This window comes from Eleutherodactylus coqui, chromosome 11 (genome assembly GCF_035609145.1).
Source record: "Eleutherodactylus coqui strain aEleCoq1 chromosome 11, aEleCoq1.hap1, whole genome shotgun sequence".
NCBI lineage: Eukaryota > Metazoa > Chordata > Amphibia > Anura > Eleutherodactylidae > Eleutherodactylus > Eleutherodactylus coqui.
Window position 1 is genome coordinate 121,945,795 of NC_089847.1, and position 22,347 is coordinate 121,968,141.

Here is a 22,347-nt window from a genome sequence, read left to right on the forward strand (position 1 = left end):
ATACGGACCAAAATGGGGCAGGCTGCGTTTTGGTTTTTTTTGTGCACGTAAAAAGGTGAACATCCCGATGCAAATCAATGTGGTTTCAGCACTACGTAAATACACCCGTGTGAATGAACCCTAAGACCGCTTTCACACTGGCCGCTAGGGTACTTTCACACGGGACGGAATAGGCCGCGCAACACACCGCAAGCCACGGCAAATTCCGCGCCAAAATCCGTGGCTCCCTCCTGATTTTGATAAAAGTGGCTTAACCCTTTCCAATCCACTGTCTGACGTCTGAAGACATTATGATTTAAGGCTGTACAGCTCCGATGTTGGAAGACGTCCGTCGGGGTTCTCTTACTGTATATTGCCAGCCTCTCTGCTGTCGGAGCCTATCCTACATGTCACCTCATGTAGTACTGGCTTTAGCCAGCAGATAGCGCTGTTGTATAACGGCAGAAAGAGAGTAAGCCCCCTAGGAAAACCAGGATAGAAATTTGGTTGGAAAGGGTTAAAACCTGCTTGCGATTCTGCATCACAATCTGCAGTTAGACATACAGATTTTCTTGCAGAATTCCGCAGGTGCGGATTTGGCCGCGTCCTGCGGCGTAATTACGTCCCGTGTGAATGCGCCCAAAGGGACATTTCCGTGACGCGTGGACGTATCCAGAGAAAAAGCTCCTGACCGCAGACACCCCTATGCGGACATCTAGGATTTAGCCTCCTCACCAAAGCGTCACGACCAAGCACTCCTCCGGGGTTGATGGCGCGCCTCATGACCGTGCCCCGCCGCCGCAGTTCTAGCATCTCGTCGTAACTGGAGATGGACATTCGCAGGTAGGCATAGAACATGGTTGGGCATTCTCTCAGCTGGCAGAAATGGGCATGGAACTGCTCCCGCGAAGGGCGCTGGGAGTTCAGCGCTGACTTATCCAGTTGCGCCTTGGCTGTGGGTGAGCTTCCTCCTCTAACCTCCACCTCCTCCAAAACAGAGAATAACAAAGCCATAGCAATAACACATCGTAATCAGACATGACGACAGACTATGTATAAAATCGTCCGACTTCAATCACAGGTCTGTGTTGTAGTCGGCTGTAAATCGCGACTCCTACAAGCTTGTTGTAGTGCCTGTAGGGGCCGCTAAGCGCCGCTGTGCTTTTGCAGTGTAAGCGCAGTGATTTCGTACTTCTCGCTGTCTAGGTGTAGTTTCCACAAGGACCGCTAAGCGCCGCTGTGGTTTAGTAGTGATGCAGTGATGTCTATTTCGCTATTCAGGCTCTGAATAGTTCATGCAGGGGCCGCTAAGCGCCGCTGTGGTTTTTCAGTGTAGCTGCATTGAACTCGTCTTTCTCGCTAGTATTGCTCTGATGTGTAATTCCTACAGGGACCGCTAAGCGCCGCTGTGGTTTTTCAGTGTGAGCGCCGCAATCCCGTCTTTCCCGCTTCCGTTCTGTACAGTTGTTCCCTGCGCACACACTGAGCAGATCACCGGAGCTGAGAACGTCGCTGGAGGCCGCCATGCCGACCGTGGAGGAGCTGTACCGGAACTACGGGATCCTGGCTGATGCCAAGGATGACGTGAGCCAGGTGAGATCCAGAGCTGCGGCCTACCTTACCTGCCTGTGTGCCTCTCAGTGATTAGGCCTCTGCCGTGCCCGGTCCTCTCCCTCCCCGCCTCCCAGTGCTGGTTTTCCCTTCAGGGCCGGTATTTTTCTCTTGCCCTGGGATGGCAGCCGGTGACAATTCGCCACACGATGGAAACGAACGGCGCCGGATGGATACCATTGGCTATAATGGCGTCTGTCCGGTTTCCATCCGTGTTTCTCGGATGAAATAGCGCGGTAGGATGCATTATTTTGTCCGAGATTATGTGCCGGACCGGCTCTGGGCGGAGCCTCCGGCGCGATTGATCGCATGGCGGAGGCCACCGCTGACTTACCGCAGAATCCGTGTCACATCGCCGTCGCAATCATTTGGGGGATTCTATAAAATTTGGGGCAGATTTTTGTTTTCACAGGTGGATTTTTTTGTGTGTCACGGGAAAATAAAATGTCGCTTCTGGGTGCGAAATCCACATTGGCGATATAAACGTCAGGAAGAGCCTCGCTGAGCGGATCTACCGCTGGTTTCACGCACGGATTTACACGCAGCGCAGTGAACTGAACCATTGATTTCGCTCACGTGCAAATTTTTCCCGCACACTTCAGTTGCGGAAAACAATGCGCAGCGTGCTTTTGTTTTTCTGCACATTTGCGCACCAACAGTCCCCGTAGAAGTCAATGTGGATGCGCCAATGTGTGCAATACGCTAAGAGATGTTATTTAATAGCGCAGCGTATCGCGCATCTTGAGCTCATTAGACTAATTAGCCATTTTGTATGGCCGGGAGCGCCGGGGGCGGAAACAAAACTCCGCTAAATATCCGCTGATGGGATTGCAAAAAGAAGGGGGCACAGGGAGCGTCTGCCATCTTGGATCCTGAGCTCCGGCGCACCTCCACAACGATCTGTTCAGTGACTCCCAGGCGGCACAGCTCTGCCAGCCTCGCCACCCACCAGGTAGGAAGCCTGAAGATAGAGGTGGAAGGAGAGAAGCCCAATCGCAGCGCAGAGAGCGCCAGACCCATGTGAGGAGGAGCTACATGTGGGGCTCATTCACACGGGCGGATGCAGCGTCAGTCTGTGAGATACGCTGCGGCTTCATGGACCAAAACTCTGCATATTTGCCCCTTTTTGTGCTTTTCTGCTTGCCAATTCACTTGTGTGTTTTTTTTTTTGGTTTTTTTGTGCATGTGAAAAACAAAGAAGGTCTCCGATTTCTCCTGCCTTCGGTCGGATCGGACCCGAGCCCCTGCAGGGACCAGCGCGGCGCTCACCTCTCCCACGGCTCCGACTCTTTGATGCGCGGAGCCAGGGGCCGGGGAGTGACATTTCTAGCCCCGCACAGAAATAGAGCGTGCCGCGATTTGTTTTCTGTGCATGATTTCGCGCGGACAAATCGCGGCCGTCTACCTCGGATTGCGTTTTCTAATGCCATCCTATGGCAGCTTCCACGGGTGGATATTTTTCGGGAAATCACGCCGCGGAATTTCCGCCCGTGTGCAGGGGGCCTATATATATATTCACTGCATATTTATGCGATCCCATTGGATGTTTTGGTGCATAATGCAGATGCTGCGATTTTTTTTATTTATTTTTTCTATATATTTATTTTCCACATACATGTAAAACGCCTGAAGACCCCGATGCAAATCGATGGGAATTAAGCGTTTGTATTAGGCCCTGCTTATTTATTTTTTTAGGAGCTGCAAATCTGTCCGTATGAATGAACACTTAGGCCAGAAGCAGTGTTGTTTCTCCTTAAGGAGAGCACCCAAAAAGTGTGTGGAGACCCCTAGGGGTGGAGTGGGTCGGGGGATGTTATAGTCTCTCCACAAGGAGAGCACCCAGGAGGGCTGAGGGGACACCTAAAAGATGAGTAAGGAGACTTATAAGGCCATGCAAGCTCCTCTGGGAAATTTATGCAAATAAAAAAGATGGCAAAAATACCTCTCCAGCGCCACCTATTGGATGGCAGGATTCCTTCAAATCAACTTTATAACAAGTGTTATCAATGATTGGGAATATGAAGCCGAGTCAGACACTTAAGGTCCATTTAGACACAATGACGGCTTTTGAGCGATAATCGTGTGTAACCGCTCTGACATCGTGCAGTTTTCGTTAAGCCATCGCTCATCGTTGTCTTTCAGCCTGCTGACGATGAGCCTTATCAGGGATTCACAGCGGGATACAGCGGATACTATTGTTTCAGCTGTATCCCGATCCCTGGCGGGGTGTGAAGAACACAGCGGTCCAGCTCTGTGCTCCATACCCCACAAAGTCGCTTGAGCGCCGTCTTTTGAGCGATAATCGTTGTCTAAATGGGCCTTTAGAAACGTGCCGCTGCTTTGGCCCTTGATAAATAGGAGTTTGACGCCCCGGGTTTAGGTGATGGGTTCAGCAGATGGTCCCCTCGGCATTGATCACAACATGAACTAGATGCTCTTTACCATCTTTTCTGGATGGTTTTTGCTTTTAGGGCTTATTAACATTTTTCTAGCACTCTTAGACCTCGTTTACCGTGAAAGATCCAACATGGATGAACTCATTAAGACGAAAAAATTTTCTGTCCGGCTCCTGTCCTTGTATTCCACGGAGTTCGTGCAGCGTATGTCTGAAGCGGCCTTAATCCTTTGCAACAAATGTTGATGCAACAGGACAAAAACCTGATACAGTTTGTGTACAAACCGTCTTTTGCGTAAAAACATTCATGCCTTATAAACGCATCGCCAATTCCCGCTGACGGTAGCGGGGCGCGGAAGCCTCGCCGACTCCCGCTGACGGTAGCGGGGCGCGGAAGCCTCGCCGACTCCCGCTGACGGTAGCGGGGCGCGGAAGCCTCGCCGACTCCCGCTGACGGTAGCGGGGCGCGGAAGCCTCGCCGACTCCCGCTGACGGTAGCGGGGCGCGGAAGCCTCGCCGACTCCCGCTGACGGTAGCGGGGCGCGGAAGCCTCGCCGACTCCCACAAACATTTCAGTGCAGAATTTCCACCGGATCCATGCTGTCGCTCACCCGTGTGAACAAGGCCTGCGGGTCGGTTCGCGCACGTTGGATTTGCAGTATACAAAGCTAACACGTATTTACTACAGGGTCTGTGTCAGGGGGGTTGGGGGGGGGGGGTCTCACGTCTGCGTCAGACCCTCCACAGATGCAGCTGGACAAACAGCTGCTAGATGAGGATCCTAAGCGTCGGACTCCCATCCATCAACTACTGATGACCGATCCAGCGGCTAGGTCATCGGTGAAAGAGGGCAGACAACCCCTTTAACCCTTTCAAATCCAGGAGGGACTAAATGCACCATCCAAAAAAATGGAGACGGGAGAAAAATCCTTGACGAACGGGCTTCGGCCTCGCCGTTTGTCGGTAAAATACTAATTGTGGCTTCCCATTCAGCCGTGTTCACTTTGACTCCTAAGGACTGAGTGTTCTCGCGGTGGAGTCGTTTTTTTGGGTCTTTTTTCTGCTGCACACAGATTGGTCACGGCCACAATTTTCACCAAAAAGTTCACCGGTGAAAAACAGCTGGAAATATTCTGTTTTTGGGCGAACGCTTAGTGGAAGGGGGAATCCCTGTTGTGTCACTGATTGCGGGAGCGGTGTAAGATCCCCATCGTGGTGCGCCGTCCAGCTCCCTGTAACAAGTTATCGCCACTTTCTTCATGACTTGATGTATCCTCAGTGACAACAGTAACGTGTTCTTCATGGTCGCCTCCACCGCTGGACTCTCCATCGTTATCCTCATCACTAACTCTGAATCTGCAGCGTGAGACTTTATAAATACCCGGCCGGCGCGATGACATAAAGCATTACTGACCTGTACAATGTCATCACGCCGGCATGACAGCACAGGGACTTCCAACAGTAAGTGCATGTGGCGGAGAGCCTCCAACAGTGCGGCGCTCCCTGGCATACTGTATATACATGTGTCAGACTTCGTCCGACAGCGGAGCCGTGCGGGAAAATCTGCATGTCGGGCGGGCGAGGTCCGACACGGGGCTGGAAAGGGTTGATGTTTGCAGTAAGTGAGAAGGAGCCTCATGTTTGCGCTGTCTGTATTTGCTTCAGTGATACTTGTTCTGTAACGTCTCTACATTTCCCTCTGGGTTCCTCACACCTTGTTTTGTGCCGCAGCCGTTCATTATCTGAGTCACTTCTGGGCTGCACTAAAATAGCGTTCTGTAGTGTTGACATCCCTGACAGATCTACGGTTATGGTGTGAGATGCGGATCCATTACTACTACAATAAAGAAAACTAACGCCACTTCTTGACGATTTTGTCCAAAGTTATAGAGCTCTGAGGTCCGGATCAGTACAGGATAAGTAATGTATGTACACAGTGACTCCACCAGCAGAATAGTGAGTGCAGCTCTGGAGTATAATACAGGATGTAACTCAGGATCAGTACAGCAGGGTTCCCCAACTCCAGTCCTCAGGGACCGCCAACAGGTCATGTTTTCAGGGTTTCCTCAGTATTGCACAGGTGATGTAATTATTGTCAGTGCCTCAGACATTGCCACAGGTGTTCTTACTATAGGATATCCTGAAAACATGACCTGTTGGTGGTCCCTGAGGACTGGAGTTGGAGACCCCTGCAGTACAGGATAAGTAATGTATGTACACCGTGACTCCACCAGCAGAATAGTGAGTGCAGCTCTGGAGTATAACACAGGATGTAACTCAGGATCAGTACAGGATAAGTAATGTATGTACACAGTGACTCCACCAGCAGAATTGGGAGTGCAGCTCTGGAGTATAATACAGGATGTAACTCAGGATCAGTACAGGATAAGTAATATATGTACACAGTGACTCCACCAGCAGAATAGTGAGTGCAGCTCTGGAGTATAATACAGGATGTAACTCAGGATCAGTACAGGATAAGTAATGTATGTACACAGTGACTCCACCAGCAGAATAGTGAGTGCAGCTCTGGAGTATAATACAGGATGTAACTCAGGATCAGTACAGAATAAGTAATGTATGTACACAGTGACTCCACCAGCAGAATAGTGAGTGCAGCTCTGGAGTATAATACAGGATGTAACTCAGGATCAGTACAGGATAAGTAATGTATGTACACAGTGACTCCACCAGCAGAATAGTAAGTGCAGCTCTGGAGTATAATACAGGATGTAACTCAGGATCAGTACAGGATAAGTAATGTATGTACACAGTGACTCCACCAGCAGAATAGTGAGTGCAGCTCTGGAGTATAACACAGGATGTAACTCAGGATCAGTACAGGATAAGTAATGTATGTACACAGTGACTCCACCAGCAGAATAGTGAGTGCAGCTCTGGAGTATAATACAGGATGTAACTCAGGACCAGTACAGGATAAGTAATGTATGTACACAGTGACTCCACCAGCAGAATAGTGAGTGCAGCTCTGGAGTATAATACAGGATGTAACTCAGGATCAGTACAGGATAAGTAATGTATGTACACAGTGACTCCACCAGCAGAATAGTGAGTGCAGCTCTGGAGTATAATACAGGATGTAACTCAGGATCAGTACAGGATAAGTAATGTATGTACACAGTGACTCCACCAGCAGAATAGTGAGTGCAGCTCTGGAGTATAATACAGGATGTACCTCAGGATCCGTACAGGATAAGTAATATTATAAAGTGACTTTGAGACATTGACGCTAGCTCTGGATGATTACTGTATCTCCGAGTTTACTTAGTTTCTGAAGTTCTCCCCGGATAGTCACACTTGTATCTGATTTGCCGGGAATCCTTTCAGTCTATATGGTTTCTTGCAGCTGACGTGTTACAAGCCGCAGCTGTCTGCATTGCTGCTCCCGGCCTCGGCATCCTCTCTGAGCGCACAGTGATCCGTCATGGTACTGTGTGCAGCTGTCGGGTGACGCTTGTGTTTTCTCCTCCACTTAGTTTGTCGCTTTTTACTCTTCTTTCTATTCAGTAAAGTTTATGGGGAACTTATTTCTTTCCTTTTTTTTTCTCTTACAGCACAAAGCTGCGTATCAAGTCATCCTGGACGGCGTGAAAGGAGAAGCAAAAGAGAAGAGATTGGCGGCTCAGTTTATTCCGAAGTTTTTTAAACATTTTCCGGAACTTTCTGATGCTGCACTGAATGCCCAGCTGGACCTGTGTGAGGATGAGGATGTGTCGGTAAGGAACCCCATCCCTTGGTTTTTGTTCTAAAGTCTTGTACAATTATACTTTACAGCTTTCTAGTCTGCTTGGCATCTCCCTCCACTTTTCAATTCCTTTATATCGGTGTCTGTGAATGAAAACGTTCTTCTTTATACCCAGAAATTGTCACAGACGCGTAAAAATGACAAATCTGCATGTTCACTATCGGAGAGCGCTGAAATAGTGTAATGAGCCGCGCAGCAGTGCCGTTTAGACATGACAAGCGCGGACTTTAAGTCACTGACAGACGGCAGAGATCTTGAGAACGGGGAGGAATTGGTTAAGATAGTCTGGTTTTGAAGCAAATTGTAAAAAATTCCAGATATTAAAGGTGTTCGCGCCGTGTTTATAAACAGCCATTAACTCTTTATTCTGTCCTCCATCACTATTTTCCAAGATGGCCACCGCAGCCCTGCTGTCATGCAGCTTGAAACTACATTTCTCACAATTTCCTGCTCTGCACTTGCGCTCTGTACGCTAAGCTATTGGTCAGCAATCTGGTCCCGAGAGCTGAATACAAGAATAGCTGTCCTTTGTTGTCCTTATGAGCAAGCCCGACTTGTTGGAATCCCTACAGGACGTATCATGGGCAACCCGTGAATAAACACTTCTGCAGTGCCAGGAGAAAGTAATGGGCTTTAGAGCTTAAAGGGGTTGTCCCGCGGCAGCAAGTGGGTCTATACACTTCTGTATGGCCATATTAATGCACTTTGTAATGTACATTGTGCATTAATTATGAGCCATACAGAAGTTATAAGAAGTTTTTCACTTACCTGCTCCGTTGCTAGCGTCCTCGTTTCCATGGAGCCGACTAATTTTCGCCGTCTAATGGCCAAATTAGCCGCGCTTGCACAGTCCGGGTCTTCTTCTTTTCTCAATGGGGCTCCGTGTAGCTCCGCCCCGTCACGTGCCGATTCCAGCCAATCAGGAGGCTGGAATCGGCAATGGACCGCACAGAAGCCCTGCGGTCCACCGAGGGAGGGGATCCCGGCGGCCATCTTCAGCGGGTAAGTAAGAAGTCACCAGAGCGCGGGGATTCAGGTAAGCACTCTCCGGTGTTCTCTTTTTTAACCCCTGCATCGGGGTTGTCTCGCGCCGAACCGGGGGGGGGGGGGGGGGGGGGGGTTGAAGAAAAAAAAAAAACCGTTTCGGCGCGGGACAACCCCTTTAAGAGACAAAATCCAAAGCAGAACCACATTGCAAACTTTAAAAACTTTTCAAGTTTGTGTAACTGGAATACCCCTTTAAGGCTAATGGGGCAAAAACACTTGAATTGTCTGGAGTTGCTGGCTGACGACTGTTTCAGAGCTGCAATTAAGGTAGTAAAAAAAATTTCAAAATCGCACATAGGTTGCAGGCGCATTTGATTTACATGCATGTGTATATTGGAAAAGGCACGTTTGGTCACATTTTGCAATACAACCCCATTGCCAATCGAGGAATACAACATCACATGTGACACTGCAGTTTTCACGTCACTGTGTAGCACTAGCTTTTAATCAAAGAACCTCTTTAAAGCCTCGATCTAGGCTGCTACGTGCCTCAGAGCAGTTTGCGGCCGTGCGGTATAGTGCAATGTTTATGGCTGCATTGGGATACATTGTCTGTGCAGGCCGATGCTTTACCTGGCGAGCAGTAAAACTTGGATCAGGTTCTAGCTGCCACAGTAATACATTGCAGGAGTTATTAACACCATTTTCTTATCTCCTTATGTCTTTATTAGATCCGTCGTCAAGCCATTAAAGAGTTGTCCCAGTTTGCCACTGGAGAGAACCTTCCCCGTGTGGCGGATATTCTTACCCAGCTTCTGCAGTCAGGTGTAGTATATGAGGGAGAACGAAGGGGGAGTTTTTGTTTATGGTGCTTTTTAAGGGCTCATGTCCACGGGCAAAAGAAGAATTAAAATCCGCTGCGGATTTGAACTCTTCTCCTGCCCGCGGATCCGCACCCCATAGGGATGCATTGACCACCCGCAGGGTAGATAAATACCCACGGATGGTCAATAAAAGTGATTTAAAAAAAAATGGAGCATGAAAAAATCTGGACCATGCTCCATTTTCGTGCGGGTCTCCCGCGGGCTTCTATTGAAGCCTATGGAAGCCGTCCGGATCCGCGGGAGACCTAAAATAGGAATTTAAAAGAATTTACTCATCTGGAGCGGGCCGGGAAGGTCTTCTCTTCCTCACGGCCGCATCTTTCTTGCTTCGGCTCGGCGAATGTGCCCGGCGCATGCGCGCGGCACGTCGGCGGCGTGACGAGTTCATCCGCCGGCCGAAAAAGAAGATCCGGCCGTGAGGAAGAGAAGACCTTCCCCGCCCGCTCCGGATGAGTAAATTCTTTTAAATTCCTATTTTCAGCGCTCATGTCCGCGGGGCAGGAGGGACCCGCTGCAGATTCTCCATGGAGAATCCGTAGCGGGCCTGATTTTCCCCGTGGACATGAGGCCTAATTCTTTTCCCAAAGGTCCTTTTACATGCTGCGATTATCATGCAAACCGCTCATTAGAGCAAACTGTTTGCACGATAATTGTTAGATGTAACATGTGCAGTGAAAAAACAATCAGATCTTTCACGTAGACCAAAAATCACCTCGGGTCTTCCACTGCATCACCTGTCAACGACTGCCTATTTACTGTGAATGGAGGTGGGCTGCCAGAAGAGATCTCTGATGCGCTGCGGCTCGATTCCCTCTGCAATGCTTGCCCCTGTATGAAGTAAATTAGTCGCAATGGGGAATGCAGAATACATAGAAAATGAAACACAGGACTACCCTACTGCTGCAGCCTGCAATGCCACAACACCCCCCCCCCCCCGTCTTCTATTGACAAATGCTGCCACGCTCACATAGGACTGCTGCAGCCAATAGAATTACCTGACAGGGTGGCATTACTGATGACGTCCTATAAACCTGTCTGGGACTTCTACATTAGAAGCCCGCGTGACAGATTTACAGGAGATCAGCCAGCCGCCTGGCCATGTAACGTCACCTGTCAGATGCCGTGGTGCCAGTCCACCGAAACTGCGGTCTGGCACCATGGTGAGTATATTTTATGTAATTTTGGGCACAAGAAGCCCAAAACGATGTAAAATAACTCAGAAACCCCTTTCATTTTACTTTTAATTGAGCATCTAGTGAAAGATCTCTCCCTAATGAAAGGGATTGATGCTGGTTGTGAACAATCAAGTCTTATTCCTTTCATGTTAACTTGAATCCTTTATGCTTTTCAGATGACTCTGCCGAGTTCAACTTGGTGAACAATGCTTTGCTGAGTATATTCAAAATGGATGCTAAAGGTAATTGCGATGGAGAGGGGCATGTCTGTGTTACCTAAAGCAGCCCTACGGGTCTGAAGAAGCAAAGATGGCCGAACCAGCTTTTCTCACTACTTGATGATCACTGTGCTTCATTGCATCATTATTCTAAGACACTCTATCGGCTTTTATTAACTGAGTAGTCCTGGTCTGTCAGACCTTCATGTAGTGTCTCAGACTACAAATGCATGTTAATGCACAGCGTGCCTCAGGTAGTCAGAGAAGTTGTTTGCCCACTTTTGTCCAAGTCTTTATAGGGTCGCTTTTAAACCATGTTGTAGAATAGAAGTTTAAAGAGACTCTATCACCTACTTTTAGCTCTACAAGCTAAGTTTATGGGCTGAAAGTAGGTGACGACTGGAGTCCGGGGATGAAAGTATTCTACTTATTGTTTCCCTGCTATGAGCGCTGGTAGTCACCGCTGCAGTGCATTGAGAGGCACTGCTGAGTAGTCCTCATTATAAAATTAGAATGGGCGGACTACTTGGCAGCGCTACTCAAGGCACTGCAGCAGCGGCTACCAGCACTCGCACCAAGGGAACCACGGGGGAGGTAGGTGTAATGCTTACATCCCAGACTCAACGGGTCACCTACTTTCAGGCCATATGCCTGCCTAGTTTGTAGGGCTAAAAGTAGATTCCCGTTTTAAGGATTTCTAAGTAATAGTTGACTTGGAAAGTTATGGATGCTAAAATACTTTGATTAGTCTCTGGATGTGTATTAAAATGTGCACAGTAGTTCCGGATTGTCCAGCATAGTGATGTCCACAGATTTCTGCAGGATCTTATATCCTCTTTTTGTCTCAGACCCGAATATTATCCTTTCTGGTACAGCGTTCTGTTGCATTTTGCTTTTAGCTACTAAGTTTAGAGACTTAATAAATATTGAGAGCCGTTTCTTCCGACCTACTCAGGCACATTGGGAGGCTTGTTCAGCCAGATCCTTCAAGGAGAAGATATTGTTCGTGAGCGAGCCATTAAATTCCTCTCCTCTAAGCTGAAGACCCTTCCTGAAGATGTTATGACCAAGGATGTGGAGGATCTCATATTCACAGAGTCAAAGAAGGTAGTTGTACATTCACTGATAATAAAAGGAGTTGCTACAGGATAGACACCGGTGGTATATTGCTGGGATATACCACCAGTGTACAGTGGGTAACATGGCTCAAATGCATGCCTGTTGAATGTTGGCAGCGTATGCTAGCAGTGTGATATACGTTCACCCTTTGACTTATCGCAGAGCTTTGTATTACAATGAGACTTGACTACAATAATCAAGATTAATTAAATTGTCTCTCAGGTTCTGTATGATGTCACTGGAGAAGAATTCGTCCTGTTCATGAAAATCCTTTCTTCACTGAAGAACTTACAGACAGTTAGTGGCAGACAGCAGCTGGTGGACTTAGTGTCTGAGCAAGCGGGACTTCAACAAACGCTCAACCCGGCAGACCCTGACTCTGTGGATCGCTTGCTGCAGTGTATGCGCCAGGCGGTGCCACTGTTTTCAGTAAGTGTCCAATGGGGCTGCCTTCTTAAAGTGGTTGCCCTGTCTTAGTATCCTATCCGATCTATCATTGGGTGTAGAGAGACGCAACTGGGTGGTACAATTGCTGAGGCAACCATTCAGCGGCCAGCAAGCATCACACACGGATCTGAACTTATGCACAAGACATGTGGTACATTGGGCCACTGCCTTAATAACTCTAGCACTTAGTATGCAGTTGTCTCTCTAGGTCCAATGTTGGATCGGGTGGGAGAAGTATGGCTGAAGCAACCTGTAAACTCACAACCTGACAAATTGATGAAGATTTGTGTAATGAGGACCATATGCAGACTAAACTATTCTGACTTTTTTTTTTAAGAAAAATGTGCACTCAACTAAGTTTGTGACGTATTTCTGTGAGCACGTTCTTCCTATCCTGAGTACCTTGACCAGTCCAGCTGAGGGCATTGATGTCCAGTTGGAAGTAAGTAATGGCTCTTTAAGGGGGTTGAAGTTGCTTGCGTTTAAAATGACAAATATCAGAATACTGTGGGTCAAGTATTTTCATGTAATAAGATGTAATGTGCACCCCTTGTAATTGTGAAATGTTTTCGTTCAGGTATTAAAGCTTTTGGCAGAGATGAGCTCCTTCTGTGGTGACATGGAGAAATTGGAATCAAACTTGAACAAGCTTTTTGATAAATTGCTGGTATGTAGCTGAAAAACATCTTTACATATTAGGTGCTGCTCACACCTGCGTTGGTTGGCTGATCAGTGTGACTAATTTTGGATATTGTTTCAGTCTCGCTATGATCCCATCTGCTAATGTTTACATAGATATTGTCTTGTTGAAAAGAAACTCTAAAAGCCCATTTAAACGGAGTGATGATCGCTCAAAAATAGCTAAAAAGCGATCGTTTGAGCGATAATCGTTGAGTCTAAATGCGCGGCCATCGTGCACTGCTAGCTGAGTGTTAAATTCAGTTCAACCTAAAATTCAGCCTTATCAGCAGTTCTCCATGGATAGTGCTGATAGCATTGTTTCCCTTCGGAGAACAAAGGAACTGAAAGCAGATAAGAGAGAGCCCTCAGGCTATTAACGGCTTTCAGCTAAAGGCTTCATTTGCAAACTAAATTGCTATTAAGTAGCTGAGTAGCTACTTAGTAGTTTATGCAAAATGATCGCTCAAAGCTGTCACTCAAACTGTTTGAGTGATCATTGCTCCGTGTAAATGGGCCTTTTAATGTTTTATTATCTCTATATGCAATTGAGATGTGTATTCATAGAATTGTGTTTTAACTTCTTTGGATGTGTAAATTTTAACCTTAAGGCCCCCAGTCCACGGCAGTTTCTTCGCCGGCACTGCTATTGAAAGCGCCAGCACCTGTCCACGAGCGGAGAATCATTACGATTTTCCGCTTGCGGCGGGCAATTCGCAGCATGCTGCGAATTGCCCCGATTCTCCGCGGTCAGCCTATCCATTAGATAGGGCTGACCGGTGGAGATTCTCCGGCAGCGGAGCTTCACCGCGGGATTCCGCATCGCCCGTGGACAGCCGGCCTTACGCTGATAAGCAAAGATCTTACTTTGTCGAATTAAATAGAAAGTTCAATTACTTCCGGACTCTGGAATGCAAACTTATTTGCCCCAGCGACCCACATTTCCACTGGCTAGAGCGCAAATAGATAGCACTCCAGGGATGTAAATGTTAAAATGGTCAAAAGTGTCGAGAAAATGCTTTTTTTTTATGGTGGGTGACTTAAACCACTCTCCCTTTTAATCGCTTCATCAAACTCCTGGTATGATATAAATTTGAGTGTTTTTCATGCTGAGATTATGAGGGACGGAGCCTTGATGAGTTTGTCGTCCAGATAAGGGATTGTTACGATCCCTGAGAATGAATTAGCGCCCCAACAGCGGACAGGACCTTTGTGAACCCTCAGGGGGCTGTTGCTAGGCTGAATGGCAAGATGATGAATTAGAAATGATACAACTGAACTGCAAACCGAAGAAAACTCTGGTGAGACTGGCGAATCGGGATGTGGAGCTAGACGTCCTTGATGTCTATTTACGATAGCCATTCAGCCTTGGTCCATAGAAGCAATCACCGCTTAGATGGATTCCATACGAAAATGACGGACTTTGACGTAGCGTTACAGGAGTCTTAGATCTACGATTGGATGAACTTATTCGTCCTTTTGGGGAACAACGAACAGGTTGGAGTAAAGAACAGTAAAAGTTTCGTGAGACTGAACGGAGATGATTACACCGTGGTCCAGTAACCCTTCGAATGGCTCAAAGGTACTGGGAGAGTCTGGCCAGATTGGACGGTGGGGAAGAGGCAAAAAACCCTCTGGGGAGAAGAATGAAAATCTCACGCACTCGGGAATCTTGTATGTGAGCGAACCAAATATCCCTGTACAGCAAAAGATGACCCCCCTCTCTGGATGCCAAGGAAGCTTGTATGCAGGGGCGCCAGCAAGGGCACTGTTTGAAGGATGGGCATTTTTTGCAGTCTTGAGGAAGACTGATGCGATTAAGAAGATCGTGGGCTGGGGCGAAGAAAGGAATGAAAATTATTTCTCCTCTTGGCACTGTACTGACGAGTGCACCTGCATTGTGGATGGTGAGAACTTTTTCCACCTGTTGCCTCAATAATTTTGTCAAGGTGGCTGCTTAAGAGGCGAGTTCCAGTAAAGGGAAGGCCGCTTCAAGACTTTTTGGGGTGATGTCTGCAGACCAACACTTTAGCTACATGGTGTGAGGAATTGACACGAGCGCCTATCGGCGTCATGCGGATTCCCTGCACCAATATGAAGACAACGCTGCTTCCTCCTGACGCAACAAGAGCCACCTGGAAGAGGGAGATGCCCAAAGGAGGGCAGGGAGGCTGGAAAGGCAGAGGCACCTGTGCCACCTTACCTTTGGGATGCAGGGAAGCTGCAAGAAAGTTATTGGCAACCCTGGTGTCCCCCCTCAGTAGGGTTTTTTTTGTCACCCTGTGAACCCACAAAGCCCCAGAAACTGCAGGATCCTGAAGAGATACGGCAGGAAGGTCTGCCTCCTATGGATACCAAGCTAGAACTGATTTAGTGGAGTGGCTGCAGGAGGGATATAGCTGGTAGGAGGAGTCAACTTTTACTTGGTGTCCGCCTCCTAGTGGCAGGAGCTATACCCGAGGTCTTTGCTGGTTTCACCCCATTGACACTGCTGAGAATTTTTATTTATATGGCGCCAACATATTTTGTGGGGCCTACAGTTTGGGAAATGGCACAAGTAAAATGGTAGGTAATCCGAATAAATGAACAAACACAGAGAGAAAACAAAGCAGTCTCTGCCTATAAGAGCTTACAATCTAGATGAAAAGGTCTGAGCTACAAGACTGCATCTAGTTCGTATATTAGTCCTCTAAAACTGCTGCCTAAGACCGGACCTTCCCAATTGAATAATACTGGCTGATGTCGGGGATTGTTGCACCCCAGTAAACCTGTGAGATGCTGTTGTAGCCATCGGTGGAGTCTTGGCCACTTCTATGTTCTTCTATGTCGCTGAGCTATAATTTTGTAAAAGCTCCTGAATGCTAGATGGGACTTGTGAAATCTAACCTGTATAATCCTCTGCATTGCTTCATTTATGATAGGAGTACATGCCACTTCCACCCGAAGAAGTAGAAAATGGGGAGAACTCTGCAAACGAGGAGCCGAAACTACAGTTCAGTTATGTTGAATGTTTACTCTTCAGTTTCCATCAGCTTGGAAGGAAAATGCCGGACTTTCTGATAGGCAAAGTCAATGCAGAAAAACTGAAAGACTTCAAAATCAGGTAAGCAGTAAATAACGAGATGTGAGCGTGTAAAGGCTTAAAAGCGGAATGTCGCATGACCGCATCTTAATGTTTGCTTTTTAGACTACAGTACTTCGCCAGAGGACTCCAGGTCTATATTAGGCAGCTCCGCTTGGCTCTACAGGGAAAGACCGGGGATTCACTGAAAACAGAAGAGGTAAATTTGATTTTTTTTTCTTGGGTACACTTGTAAGGGAGCGCTCCCATAGCGTTTTTCACTACACTGTGGGATTCCTGCTAGGGCTTCCTTCACAGGTACTGAAAACGTCCCATCATAACCATTCACTGCCATTAGTGCAAAGGTCACCACTTTAGTGTCTTTTTTGATAAGGATTCTATTTGCTTCTGTTCAAATCAACCCTTTGCAATCCAATTTTGGATTCAGGGTTTCCTAGGGGGCTTTCTATTTCTGCCATTATACAATGGTGCCATCTGCTGGCTAGAGCCAGTACTGCGGTGTGGGGCATGCTGGAGAGGCCCCTGACAACAGAGCGGCCAGTAATATGCAGTAAGAATACCCTGCCGGACGTCTTTTGACATTGGAGCTGTACAGCCTTCAATCAGAATGTCTTCAGACATCAGACAGTGGATTGGAAAGGGTTAAAGTTTAGCATAATGTAGTTGACTACACTATTCTGTACTCAAAATATAACGGGAACAATAGAACCCTTGTCAAACTGACATCACAATGGTGTCCGTTTTACTAATGTGGGAACAGCACCTGACTGACTCAATAGACTTTCTATGGAGCCCGTACACTGCCTTGAGCAGGACGGAAGCGGCCAAATAGGCACAGCACTAGGCTGAGCACATCTGCCAGGTAGTTTTAGTGTTCAGTGGGGTCTTAACAGCCTGACCCCACTGATCAATACTTCTGATATGTCACTATGAATGTGAGAAGTGTGTTTTAAAGGGGTTCTCCGGTTACGGGACAACCCTGCTTTAATAGGGATACCTGCATTAAAATAAACTGAGCTATACTTGCCCCTCTCTGCCCCTGTGACCTAGCACTGCTGTAAATGTTGTGACAGATGAGGTCACAGGAAATCGGGTGACCGCTGCAGCGTCACTGCTTGTTCTCCTACCTTTTTTTAAGACAACCACTTGAACAAGTCTTATCAAGGCACTCTGAGAGGATTCTCTTTTGAGATACCCCTTCTGCTGCACGGATGAACACTAAAGAGCTGAGGTTGCTGTGTAATGGTTCTTTTGAGCATAGGGAATAAGATTATTCCTACAGGGTTATTAACTAACTGTGTAGATCTCCATAGTGGGAACCCGAAAGGCCTTTTTACACACTATTATTATTGCTCAAAATTCGTTCAAATAGCCGAAAGTGAGCGATAATCGTTACGTGTAAATGCGCTCAGTCGTGCACTATTTGCTCACTTGTCATTTGCCGCTAGTTTTTAGTGCCCATAAAAATAATCGTCAAGCTGCTTAACATTCGTTCCATTTGAATGCAAATCTTCAGTTTTTTGAGCTTGCAGACTTATGGGGAGTAAACTATGTACTCATTGTGTTTGCATTGCGTACATAATGAGTACATTGTCTTCTCACAGGAGAGTATACAATGAAATCTGCTGGCCAGATAATCCCTCGCATAAACACGTCCACCTGAGCCAACAACTCATACTGAGTTTACTTTAACTAATGAGGGAATGGAGAGGATTTAAAAGCCATTATCTGTACGTGAAACTTAATGCGAAAATGTCAGTTCAGTCGTGCGGCCGTTTTAGAAGTAATTGTGTGTAATAAGGCCTTAAGTTATTGGATTGTTTTGGGGAGTGGGTGACTCCTTTAAACAAAAAGCAGGACATTAATTTGACACTTCAGCTTTAGTTTGAAAATTGGCCTGTTTTGGGTATTTTTATTAAAAATCCATGATGTCTGATATGTTGTGAATGACTGTCCGTCTCCAAGGGCGTTCACATCAGCGTTGGGGAGTTCAGTTTTCCTTTTCCATTTAAGAACAGATCGTCTTATGAATAGAATGTGGTTTGTTCGATTTTTCGGCCGCCGGCCTGAAATTTACAGACGACTGCGGCTCTAAACTGAACCTCCAACATTAGCCCTAAGTGTTTGTTTTGTTTTTTAAAATAATAGTAGCATTTTTAGGAAAACGCTGCATAATTTGTGGCTTTTTTTTCCATGCCAAAAATGCTGCTCCAAGATGTCTGCTTAAAGCCAATGCTAAAGTATAAAACATGCTACAAGCAATTTGCTTTTGGGGTGTTTTCTGTGTTTTTCTGTTTTTCATACTCTTTTCAATAGTCTTGTCTATAGGACTGAAAAAAGTATGTCAAAATGTTTAATTGCAAAAAGCCGCCCAAACAAGCTCCTAGAAAAATCCATGAAATCGCAACTTTTTTTTTACAAGCCTAAATGCCATTCTGATTGATAATGTCTTCATCATCAGCCTAACAGAACCTCACAGCTGCTCCCGATATTCTGGATTTGAGGCCTAGTTCGCCTTATTGATTAGATTTTACTTTGGATTCATAATACTATTGCTTTTAAAAACTTTTTATCCTTTTTGGGGTGATTTTAAGATTTCCTCCATATCCTCCATTATAACTTATTGCTTCCTTGCAGAACAAAATCAAAGTGGTCGCCTTGAAAATAACCAGCAATATTAATGTGTTGATCAAGGTAAGATTTTGTTATGGGGTTACAATTTATAAGTAGTCCTTTCCCTCTTAGGCACCGTTTACACGAGAGCCTTATGCTAAATGTATCCCTGGAGCTTCATTCTACTAACTGATGCATGTTGGGTAACTCTCCCCAATGTGTACGACTAATGTGTTGTGAAGAGAGATGGATTATAGAGAACTGGATCCTTTCTAGAATCTTATCCCAATTTCTCTTCCCGATTCATTTGTTCAATATTTAATTATCTGAGCTACATCTGACAATGCGTATAACTCTTCCTATGTAGGATCTGTTCCATAACCCTCCATCCTACAAGAGCACCGTGACTCTGTCTTGGAAACCAGTCCAGAAGACGGAAGCTGGGTGAGTATGACTGAGATTACTTTATCTTTATACTGCGCTCCTTCCTGTTGTATCTATAGCTATGACTTGTGCATCTTATCATTGGTGTCATGCTGCATAGATATCAGTAAGAAAAACAAATTATCTTGTAGATATAACTTTTACTAGTGCGGCCCCCCCCCCCCCCCCAAAAAAAAAAAAAGTTACTCATTAAACAAGCTCTTGAGACTACTTGGGACTCGACAGGGCATAGTGTAACAAAAGAATCTGAAGAAACCTGTAAATGTATAAGACGCACAAAAGAGCAGACATTGTGTAATAAATGGGCATTTAAAAACAGGAAGTTTGGAGAGTAAATTCTTGGGGTCCTTTATGATGAGCCCGAGTTTGAACGAGCGCCTGATGTCCTCACTAGCTCGTTTGCTCATGCAGCCTGTCTAGACAGGCAGATACACTGTTTACTCGTTCAAACGAGAAATCATTCGGAATCGTTCAGTCTCTCACATTTGTCATATAAGTAAATGAGAAGGACTAAACGATCACTGTGTAACCCATTAACGACCACCGATATGCCTTTTGACTGTCTGCAGCTGCAGGACATGTATGAAGGGAGATTGCTGGGAGATCATCCTGTGTAAAATCACCCTAACAGATGGTGCCCCCACTATCTCTTGGATTCTTTAGATGTTGCGCGTGCCAGAATCCTTGCGACAGATTTAGCTCTGTGTTAGGGCACCTTTACATGGGATAACTGTCGGTCCCTTCTCAGATCCCAACGACTATCCTGTACTTTCACGCAGGAGCGATAGGCGTTCAGTGAATAGAGGCGGAGCGCATCGGAGATCTCTTCTGGCCGCGCTCCTCCATTCGCTATGAACAGGCAGTCATTCATAGATAAAGACTTGCTTCACACCGAACAAGAGCTCTCTCACTAGTTGCTTTGTTTTCAGTGAGCTTAAATGAAGCAACTAGCAATTACGGAGTGTTTTCTATCGGGTCCAGTGTTTACAAAGGAAAGCTTCTCTGAAAATCGTCCTTTTGAGCGGCTTTTCGGCCGATAAGCACATAAGCCCCCAACAGCTGTACCAGTAACTATCGCCCATGTGCTTTACACAGGCGTGATAGTTGTTTGAGGCTGTATTCACATGGACGACTTTCATGCGCAATTTACATCCAATAGCGATACGGACAGAACTCACATGTTAATAACACATTGATTTCAATGTGTTCATTTGAGCGATTTTCTTCTCGCCGCGATGCTGCATGATTGCAAAATCGCTGTATGTCTTATTTCTGGGTAATTCCTTATAAGGAATTTCCTATTTGGATCTTGAAAAAAAGAAATCGCATCAAACATCCGTGGCTTCTATCTACAGAGTATCTATAAATCTCATTGGTCCCAGTGTCGGTTCACCTCAGCGCTGGTGCAAACCATGGCTTATATTGCATAGTAGACGTGCAGGAATAGCTTTCCGTACGTCTACTCTTGCATGCGCTTTAATTAACATTCTCTGTCGTTTGCAACAGAATCTTTAGATACTGCAGCCATTTACAATATTCTTTTCACTGCAGGCAAAAAAGATCAAGTGAAGACTCTTCATCTAGTTCCCCTCCCAAGAAGCCGATTGTGGGACCAAAGAGGGATTCCAGACAGATCTATAACCCTCCAAGTGGAAAATACAGCGGAAGCTTGGGAAATTTCTCCTATGGTGAGTAGAATTTGTACATACATTAGGCACAATATTATTTGTATTGGTGCTTATTAGGCCAGAATCTGGACGGGGTGCAGCTGTATAATGCAGCCTGATTCCACCCCGCCTCTACATGGATCGTGGTACTTGCAGGGGGACAACAGGAAGCTCATTTCGATATCTTGTCCAAGGCATGCCATCCAATATTGTAAAGCTTGATGCCGCTGGACATAAGATTGTATTGTAGCGCGGATCTTCCTAACCTTATCCTTTGTGAATTCTGCAGAACAAAGAGGCGGATTCCGTGGAGGCCGGGGAAGAGGTTGGGGCGGACGTGGGAATCGCAGTCGAGGCAGAATATATTGATGTGGGCCCACAAGCGGAAGACCTGCAGTAATCGCTGCAGTAAGGCTGGACTGCGGATCACCTGCCAACGGCAACAGACTTTTTAACATGAAAAGTGTTCTTTCTACCTTTGTATGTACCTACCGTTTTTTTGTATTCAGATGTTGTTGCAGCTTCACCCACGAGTCAGACGCTGCACATCTAGGACCCTGAACGGCTTCCATGTAGGACTATGTGACGATATTCTAACACTCTTCAGAAGATACCTTATGGCTGTAAGACTTGCAAGTGAACTCTCAAGTTGGTGTCGACATCCATAGTTCACGACTCTCCGAAGGCACCGAAATCCTATGGTGGAGTGATGGTTTTATTTTCTGAGCGCATGATTAAACATTTTTGGTTCATTGCCAAATTATGCCTTCATCACAAGGTCCGATGCATGTCTGTGAGTGCATAAGATACGGCTCGATGCCTCCCTCCATCTCGTTCTTCTTAGTTTGGTCCAATGGATTTTTTTTTTTTTTTTTATTTATTCTTTTACCGTAAGGCTGCGGCATTACAGCTTTTTTTTTTTGTGCAGTTTTCTTCCTCCCTCCAAAAAAAAGATGTTTTTCTCTGTATACTATACCCTCATGGCTGTGCATACTGTAGCTCAGAAGTAACATGTTTCTTTTCTACTTGTAGTTTTGCCATGATTTCTTTTCATAAATGTAACAGATATGTGCTGTTTTTGTCTTTTAAAAGTAGCAAAAAATACTCATTGGGTTGGACACTGGCAATTCTTTTTTGCACTGGGCAGTGGCTTTAAAGAGGTTGTAAAGTATTGATGGCCTGCTTCATAGGCCATCAATAGTAGACCGGCAGGGGTATTACTAGCTAAGTTCTGACTTGCTTCAGTGAGGACTTTGTTTCTAATACCAAGCCCGGCCATTGC

At 46.2% G+C, this 22,347-nt stretch overlaps 1 protein-coding gene across 1 annotated transcript; it reads left to right on the forward strand.

Annotated features, from left to right (window-relative positions):
* Positions 1-1,409: 1,409 nt before the first annotated feature.
* Positions 1,410-22,133, forward strand: API5 (apoptosis inhibitor 5). The gene is made up of 14 exons (XM_066583460.1): positions 1,410-1,572; positions 7,561-7,722; positions 9,470-9,563; positions 10,974-11,039; positions 11,971-12,122; positions 12,357-12,563; positions 12,919-13,023; positions 13,159-13,248; positions 16,181-16,362; positions 16,447-16,540; positions 18,979-19,035; positions 19,322-19,398; positions 20,950-21,086; positions 21,355-22,133. Exons 1-14 carry the CDS (start codon positions 1,504-1,506, stop codon positions 21,432-21,434), a joined length of 1,572 nt encoding a protein of 523 aa, XP_066439557.1. The 5' UTR covers positions 1,410-1,503; the 3' UTR covers positions 21,435-22,133.
* The last annotated feature ends 214 nt before the right edge of the window (positions 22,134-22,347 follow it).